Source organism: Cryptomeria japonica, chromosome 9, assembly GCF_030272615.1.
Source record: "Cryptomeria japonica chromosome 9, Sugi_1.0, whole genome shotgun sequence".
NCBI classification, from domain to species: Eukaryota; Viridiplantae; Streptophyta; class Pinopsida; order Cupressales; family Cupressaceae; genus Cryptomeria; species Cryptomeria japonica.
In genome coordinates this window covers 291,229,946-291,239,339 of record NC_081413.1, presented here as the reverse complement: position 1 = coordinate 291,239,339, position 9,394 = coordinate 291,229,946, and the positions used below count along the sequence as shown (strand labels likewise).

The 9,394-nt window shown below is 35.5% G+C and overlaps 1 protein-coding gene across 1 annotated transcript; it reads left to right on the top strand.

Moving 5' to 3' along the window:
- The first annotated feature begins 5,417 nt into the window (after nucleotides 1–5,417).
- Nucleotides 5,418–8,659, top strand: LOC131042154 (pentatricopeptide repeat-containing protein At4g21065). Its single transcript, XM_057975481.2, has 2 exons — nucleotides 5,418–6,057; nucleotides 6,232–8,659. Exons 1-2 carry the CDS (start codon nucleotides 5,865–5,867, stop codon nucleotides 8,127–8,129), a joined length of 2,091 nt encoding a protein of 696 aa, XP_057831464.2. The 5' UTR covers nucleotides 5,418–5,864; the 3' UTR covers nucleotides 8,130–8,659.
- The last annotated feature ends 735 nt before the right edge of the window (nucleotides 8,660–9,394 follow it).

Below are 9,394 nucleotides of genomic sequence, written 5' to 3'. Positions count from 1 at the left end.
AAGCTGGGCACTCAAAATTTATTATTTTGGGGTATGTTTGATTCTCTTACGCATCTTACAGATGTCATAAGAATCTCATAAATATTGTCATAACTTACGTCACTTACAATTGTAAGGGAATTTGTCATAACTTACTATTATTAACATATTCTCTTGCAACTTGTCATAACCAACTTGTGCACCCACCTTCTCCATGAAAAAGGTATCTCCTGCCACTTGTCCAATATGTCATAGAATCTATCATAGGTTGTCATAACATGACACTGGTCAGGGTCCTCAAAGTGGGATGCCTACCTCCACATGTGCAACATATGTGTCATATAATCATTGCCAAGTAGGATTCCACCAAGCCCATCGGTCCCACTAGATGACTAGACATTTGTAGACAATTAATAAATTAAAATAATAAATAAATATAACAAAATCAATGTTAAGATTTGCAAAGGTTGACGCACCTTAATCCTAATAGTTATCTTTCTTTCAAGTGGATTATAAATTTGTCAATCAAACAAGGGTATATTCATTTCTTGGGCCAAGTATATCAAAAAGTTGTTAAACAAGTTTAAGATGGAAGACTCTAAATTGGTAGCAACAACAATGATTATTAGATGTAAGTTGAGCAAGGATGATGATTCAACTCTGACAAATAATACATTATATAGATCTATGATTGAGATTTTGTTGTATGTGACTGCATCCAGACCGGATGTCATGCAAATAGTTGGAATGGTAGCAAGATTTCAAGAAGCACCAAAAGAGATTCATGTTAAAGTTGTGAAGAGTATTTTTCTTTATCTAAATGCCACAATGGATTATGGATTATGATGCCCATTAATGACTGGAAGAGTACCAATGGAGGAGCTTTCTTTCTTGGAGAAAGCCTAGTCTCATGATTAAGTAAGAAGTAGGATTCAATGTCCATGTCTACTATGGAAGCATAATACATTACAGTAGTTTCTTGTTGCGCACAAGTTTTATGGATGAAGAAAAATCTGAAGGAAATGAAGGTGAGATTTAATAAACCTATTTCATTATGTGTGATAATACAAGTGTCATTAATATTTCAAAGAATTCAATAATGCTTTCAAGGACAAAGCATATTGCAAATAAGTATCATTTCTTGAGATAGAAAGTCAGATAAGGAGGTGAAGTTGGAATATGTTGAGACCAAGGAATAGATAGAAAATATCTTCACAAAAAATGTTTCCCAAGGATACTTTGAGTATCTCTGAAAGAAGTTGGGGGTTGTTGATCCCTCCTCTTGAATCAAGAGGAAATACTTGGTGAAAGGGAGTGTTAACTCCCTACTGCAAGAAGGATGGTGGTCTTGTGGATTGATGTAGATGGACAAACCATCATCATTATCAATACACAAACTCAAGGGGAGCTTTTCTAGAATGAGGAACTAATCCAATTTTAGCAAGAAGAGAGAAATGGACTCAAAAAATTAAAATATCGAAGAGAAAAAAAGTTGATCTTTTCCATTGATATCAAAGGGGGAGAAGTGGACTCAAAATGCTAAATAAAATGAAGATAGGTTATAATAGATAAGAGGAGTATCAAAGTTGACATATTAGATTTCTCTAATATTTGAGTTTATGTGTCAGTGTTATTTCGTTGTTTGCCATCAATGACAAAGGGGGAGATTTTTGAACAAAAGTTGTCATTGATGTCAAAGTTGAATAGAAGTAGCTCATGTTGATTGATCTTTTTGTATATGGAAGAGTGAAGAGTTATGGTAATGGAATGCCATGGTAGAGAATTTTGAGTAGCAGTTCCATTGATTGATACAAAGTTATGAAATTAGAAGAAACGTGTGTTGATGGAAGTAGTTCGGAAACTTATTCCAGAATATTTGATATTGTTATTGTTGTCATGCTTAAAATCGTCATTGCTAAATAGGGAATAAGGAAATCATGAATCCTTAACTATTAAAGAAGTCCTAAACATAAATCAATGAAAGTATTTAGCCTAATAAGAGATTTTAATCAAATAGATCTTAATTAAAACTCTCTATTATCCATGTTGCTTCCATTGTTCTTCTCTTCTTTGTGGTATGGCGGTTCTTAGATATCGCACTGGTAACCTACAAGTGGCACAAAGATTCAAAGTTCGTGATTGTTGATAATGAAGAAATGAGGTTGCTTTTATAGATATTTGGGTGAGATGGGGTGAGAAATGGAATTGAAGTGTTGATTGACAATTGAACTAATTTGGTTGATCAGTTAACTCCTTTGATTGATATGTTAAGTGGATAGATTGGATAATGACTGGATAGATTGAATAGTTAATCAAGTTAACTAGGGAGATGACTGAATTGATTGATTAGTCAGAAAAAGGTGATTGGGAGTGAACATGGGAGATTGGAAAGTAAATTGAGTTAACTGATTTGATTGACCAATCTTGATTTTCAACATGTGTTGTAGGACTTTTGAATTGAAATTCATTTTCATTTTTATTTGAATTTAAATTTTGATTTTCGAATGATGAAATTGAAATGCACTTTTATTTGAAATTTGATGAAATTGGAATTTAGTGAAATTCAGATTTTGGGATTTGGAATTTGATGAAATTAGTTGAAATTCAAATTTGGGGATTTGAAGAATGAATTAATAAATTAAATCATTTAAATGAAATTATTTAATCATTAGAAATGAGATTAATTAAATAATAAAGACTATTTAATTAATGGATTAAATTGTAATTAATTAAATAATTAATATTTGAGAAAGGGTTAAATGATGAATTGATGGAGAATTGGAAATTGAATAATTAGTATTGTGAAAGGTGATGATTGAATTAATTTAGAAGAAATAATTAATAAGATGAATAATTAGTGTGCGATTAATGAGACATTTTTAGGTGTCTACAATTACCTAGACAATGAGCTTGTTCTGTCTACCTTCACGAGGTTTGTATTTTCTATTAACTAAGCATAATGACCCACAGTTTGAATAGTGAGTATGACTACACAAGTATTGTTAGTATCCAATTTTTTTGGAATCCCGGAGTGGCAAAAGGAAGTGTTTGGTTCACCTATCTATTTCTATGGTGCTAGCAGACCTAGTTTGTGTTCCAAAATATTATAACATTTGATTTGAATGTGGGATATCAAAAATTAAGGATAGATATTCTCTATGATTGGTTTGACTCTTGTCTTTCTCTGTGTAACAAGTTTCTCTTTGTGGAGTTGAATGTGAGATATTTAAGCCAAACCTATTGCATAGTTGATATGGCCGACCTACGGAAGAATTGAGGCATGTGCATTTGTTGGTGATTAAACAAGGATAACATTTTGGACCTAATTAAGTGTCCATGTGAAGCATGTGGAGTGTTCTCTTGCATTAGGTTGTGTATGGGCTAGTTAGGACCTAGCCTACCACACATTTTGATGAAATAAAATGTGAACAACTTGTAAATTATGTAACTATGTATGTGGCCAACCTATGTTTATAACTATAATTGGAACTCATATATATGAGTATCCTAGAATCACTTGTAAGTGTGGAGTTGAATAGTAAATGTATTTTTGAGGATTCAAGTTCAATCCAAACAAGGAGGAGAATGAGTCAAGAAGAGAGTTTCTTATTCAAGTGTGTGTTGAACCCAATGACAGGGCTAAGAGCGAGGGTGAATCAGTCTGAAACACTTATAAATTGATCTAATATATATTAAGCAATATTTAACAACAATACTGAAAACATCAACCATCAATGCATGAACACCAAATTTACATGGAAAACCCAATAGGGAAAAACCATAGCGAGAATCATAAGTTCACAATATAAATAAAATTGATTACAATGTTAGGCTCACTGCCAAGGAGCATCATGCATGTAATGGAATTGCGGGGCTAAGGCCCACTATCTTAGGGAAAGATACATGAAATTGCACAACTGAGGCTCAATGCTTTAGGGAAAGATACAAAGAAAAATTGTCAAGAGACCCACTATCTTCCAACAACAGAAAGAATAGCAGAATTGATATGAGAAGAATCTCCTGATCATGAAATTGTCCTTAAACCTTTGTGTCAAACAACCAATATCATAGCAAATGCATTTGACAACAACCACAATCATAAAACACTGTCATACTGAATATATCACCATCAAATCTCTTCACAAACTTACTTTTTTGCATCCACAATATCAAATCTACTTGCACATCATTCACATTCACTTCACATCAATTCACGTTGCATCCCATACACAAATCACGCATCCACACTTCTTAAATACAAGTTAGATCATCAAAAAACTAGTTGAGGGTTGACCTGAGACAAAGTAAATAATATTGCACAAAGGCTTATCAGACCAAAAATACTCAAAGCAGTCCACTCCAAGAAAAAGAGGGGACCCAAATCAATCACAATACATCTTTTCAAGTTGAATCTAATGTGTCGCATGCACTAACACATCCTCCAAAGTCAGCACCAAAACATAACGTGTAGATACACAATAAAACTCAACAATTAGTTGGCCAAAAACATTTTCTAGTGCAAATTACTTAATGCGGATCTCCACACAACACGATGAGGCCCATAACAATGTTCTAACTCAACCTCCAAGGCATATTTAGACCAAAAACTATGACCCAATCAAGATAATCTAATTAGGCACACTAAAAACATAACACAACCGAACATACCATGCACAAACTAACATACCATGCACAAACTAACATAACTCACTTGTAGAAAAAAAACACCACCAGATGATTAAACTAAAATATTGCACTAACTAACTAAACATGTCCACCAAATCGTAGCACAAGATTCAAAATATTTGAAGGCCACCAAGGACTTTCCGGACCAGTCTAACAGACGCTCTCACTATCAAAACACAACAACAACAACAAACTTCTACAATCTGTGAACCAAAAAACTACATGATGCAACAATCACAAAATACATACAATATATTCAGAAACATTAAACATAATCTTCACTATTCAAGAGAAACACAAAGCATTCTACCACTGGGACATTAAGTACTATTTCTTGCATATTGAACTTGCCACAACTATAACTTTCTAGAGATACTTCACCAACACAAAATCAACAACAACACCAAAGAGACATGCATCAAACTGAATAGCAACGCCACAAACTGAATAGTAACATCAGACAACGAAATCTGCAACAGTACAAAATTATATCCAAACCAAACTTCATCTGAAACAACAAGTTTGACATCAAAGACAATAAAACTCAGATTTCTAATAATGTGCCTATATCAAAACATCCTATAAGAAAAAAGAATGTAAGTGTTTGAAGTTTAAATTGAAAAATAAGCAATATCAAAGGTCCTAACTTTATCTTTCATATTATTGAGATTAAGGTCATATCTTCTAAGTTGTTGATCAAACTTCATTTTGAGATTGTTTTGTCAACATTATTTCAAGGAGATTGGTGTCTCTATAGATTGGTGCTTACAAATTTGTGTAAATGATTTTTTAATTTGTGAGACTGATTTGGACAATAGAATTCTGACTGCGGTTTTTCCATCTTAGATTCTCACGTAAATCTGGTGTTCCTTGTCTGTATGTGTGTTCATTTCCCTAATACTATTACTGCCTTGTTTGGACTATTATTGTTCTCTTCATACCAGAAAAGCTCAGTTGGAAAAATTCCAGATGCTGCAGTTCGGAACAGGGATTTCCTCGTACCGATGCTTCTTGAGGCGAGGTACATTGAGATGTTTTCAGGGGAGTGCCCGATGCAAATGTCAAAGGACTTCCAAATTGAGATTTGGAAACTGAAATCTTCCACCCTGGCAATTTTGGAGTTTGTCCAAGACACAGATACCACCATTGAGAAGCCAAGTATGATGTATGATCCATACAAATAAACAAAAGGTTTCAGAATGAATACCATCACACATTTTTCACGCTTTTATCATAAAATGGGATCCATTACCCATCTCGCAACATTCTGTAGGGAGAGTCGATTTAGGGAGAAATTATTCATTCTGCTTTCTACACACAATTGCTGTGCATGCTCTTCTGCATGTCTTCAACATCTTCACACCTGCATTGCGAAGAATACGCTTTCAGAAGGTAAGCTAATTCACTCTCTCGTCATCGATAAGGGATTCACATTTACGTCACGCATACTTTTTGGAAATATGCTTATCAACATGTATGCCAAGTGCAGTCGTCTGTTTGAAGCTCGTAACATTTTTAACAGCATGAGATCACGAGATATCTTCTCATGGAATGCTATAATTGCAGCTTACCAAAGACAGGGGTATCCTCACGAGGCTTTGGCACTGCTTCACGAAATGCAGCAAACAGATGTCCAACCGGATCACTTCACCTTTGCCACCGTCCTCCCAGCATGTACTAAAATGGGGGCTGTAAAAGAGGGCATGAATATTCATCAAAGCATAATCGAAGGCGGGTTTTTGTCAGATGCTGTTGTTGCAAATGCTCTGATGGATATGTATACAAAATGTGGAAGTATAGCAAAGGCACGAGAACTATTTAACAAAATGCCTCAAAAAAATATGGTGTCTTGGAATACGATTCTTGCAGGATATGCACAAAGTGGTGATCTTGATGAGGCTACAAGAGTTTTCAAAGAAATGCCGCGACGAGATACTGTCTCATGGACTTCAATGATTGCGGCATATGCACACAATGGCCTTGCTGAAAACGCCCTGAATACTTTTAAGCAAATGCAGTTGGCAGGCGTAAAGACAGACTCCACAACCTTCGTTAGCATCCTTCCAGCCTCTGCTAAAATTGGAGATTTTGAACAGGGTATGAACATTCATCAAAGGATAATTGAAAGTGGATTTTCGTCAGAAGTTGTGGTTGCCAGTGCCCTGATAGATATGTATGCAAAATGTGGAAGTATACGCAGGGCACGGGAGATGTTTGAAAAGATGCCTCAAAGGAATCTATTCTCATGGACTGCGATGATTGCAGGTTATGCACAAAATGGGATTTTTGAAGAGGCTTTGGAGACATTTATCCAAATGAAAATGGCAGGTCTAAAGCCAGATTCGACTACCTTTTCTAGCGTCCTCCCAGCTTGTGCCAAAATGGGAGCTTTGAAACAGGGTATGGACATCCATCGAAACATAATCCAAAGTGGACTGCTTTCAGACGTTTTAGTTGCAAGTGCCCTGGTAGACATGTATGCAAAATGTGGGAGCATACACAAGGCACGTCATTTGTTTAACGAAGTGTCTAAACAAGATACTGTCTTATGGAATGCAATGATTTCAGGATATGCAATGCATGGCTATGGGAAAGATGCTCTCAAACTCTTTGAACTAATGAAGCAAGCTGGAATATACCCCGACCATGTAACCTTTGTTGGTATTTTATTTGCAACTAGCCATGCAGGTCTTGTGGATAAGGGTTGTAAATACTTCAATGACATGAGTGATCCTTATTGCATTATGCCTACAATGGATCATTATGTATGCATGGTTGACCTTATAGGCCGTGCTGGCTATCTTGAGAAAGCTTTTAACTTTATCATTAAAATGCCAATTCAACCTGCAGTGATTCTATGGATGTGCTTGCTAGGTGCTTGTAAATTGCATAAGGATATAAGGCTAGGATTATTTACAGCAACTCTTGTTTTTGAGCTGGATCCTAAAAATGCTGCACCTTATGTTCTTCTGTCAGACATCTATGCAAAAGGGGACAGGTGGGATGACGTTCAAAAGATAAGGAAATTGATAAAAGATAAAGACATTAAAAAGATACCTGGATGTAGTTGGATTGAAGTCCATAAATCGGTACATGCTTTTTGTGCAGGAGACAGATCACACCCACAAACACGGGAGATCTATGCAGAGTTAGAGAAATTGTCTTTGGCCATGAAGGCAGGAGGCTATTTTCCAGATTCAAGACATGTTCTGAATGATGTGGAGGAGGAAGAAGGAGAAATGTTCCTCTGTCACCATAGTGAGAAGTTGGCAATTGCATTTGGGCTGCTCAATACATCCCCTGGAACAACTATTAGAGTTGTCAAGAACCTTCGGGTGTGTATTGATTGCCACACTGCAACCAAGTTTATATCCAAGGTTGTTGCGAGAGAAATTATTGTGAGAGATGCAAACCGGTTCCATCATTTCACACATGGGCAATGTTCTTGTGGAGATTACTGGTGATGTGAACCTGTTCCGTCATTTAAATCAAGGACAATGCTTTTATAGCGATTGTTCATGATGCTAAGTGAACCAAGCTGTAAATACAGGATTGCCCTATAACAAGGTGCATGTCTAAGTCTTGCAGTGAGAAGAAGGAACCAAGTTATAATTTTAGATTTAAAAAGTATTCTTTTGTGTATCTGGAGAGCTAGACCATGCTGTTAATTGTACATATATACTGATGGGATATTTGTGAAATCCCCGTTTTATATCTCCATGGAGGTGTGAAGATATTGTGATTCAACTGTTTGTCGGGAAGCCTGTACATTTCTAGAATAAAATGCTAGAAGCCTAGAAAAGGGAGTACTGAATGGGAAAAGGAGGAGAGGAAAACTTGAAGGAAACAGAGAGCTGCTCATCTATCAGGAAACGTGATAGAAGGGTTTACATTTCTTAATAGAATTGTATTGCAACTTTTCACCTTTTGTATGATCCTTTTGTTTGGATTAAGTTTATTATGATGTGCCTGCATCAGGTCTGCCATTTGCAGTTAAATTACATTTAGCAGATTAGACATGCCTTTCTTTTGAGTTAGTTTGATTTCTTTTTCTTTGGCTTTCAGTCTGAGACATATTATTAGTATCTGCTGAAGGCAATATACTACAGCAATTGATTCGCACCAATTTATAATTAAATAATATGAACCAGTTAAAATTGATATATAAAGTTTTCAATGTAATTCCTATAATTTCAGGCAATAATAAGACTTTTTTAAAAATGTTTTGCTGAAAATCTGTGCATATGTTCTTTAAATATTGTAAATATACATTTAACAATAGCTTATTCGACTACTGGAAGTAATAGTTGAGACATTAACAGTTCAAGCATGAATCTTGTGGTAGTTACAGGTTGTGCAAGAATGCGAAGCCATGACCTCCCAAATGGCACTGCAGACTTGTAGCCTGCAACATGCTGGAGAAAAGACGGCAAAAAGTAACATCACTCAAAAGATGCATTTACTGGTTCAAAGTACTCTGAATGCCACATGCATAGAGGCGGATAGCTTTTAAGCAAGCCTGTGGAACTCACACTTCTTGTTATTCTTCTCTAACTCTCTCAACTCCATTGCTTGATATTACAAGTAAATATGATTTAATATTACATCACCAAAGATATTTATTCAATGTTGATTTTTTTCTGGTTCTTCTAGGTTTAATTGATCTCTTTTACTGTTGCTTATATGGGTGCTCTAAATAAGTCGGGACTTTAGTATCTGCATGTACATG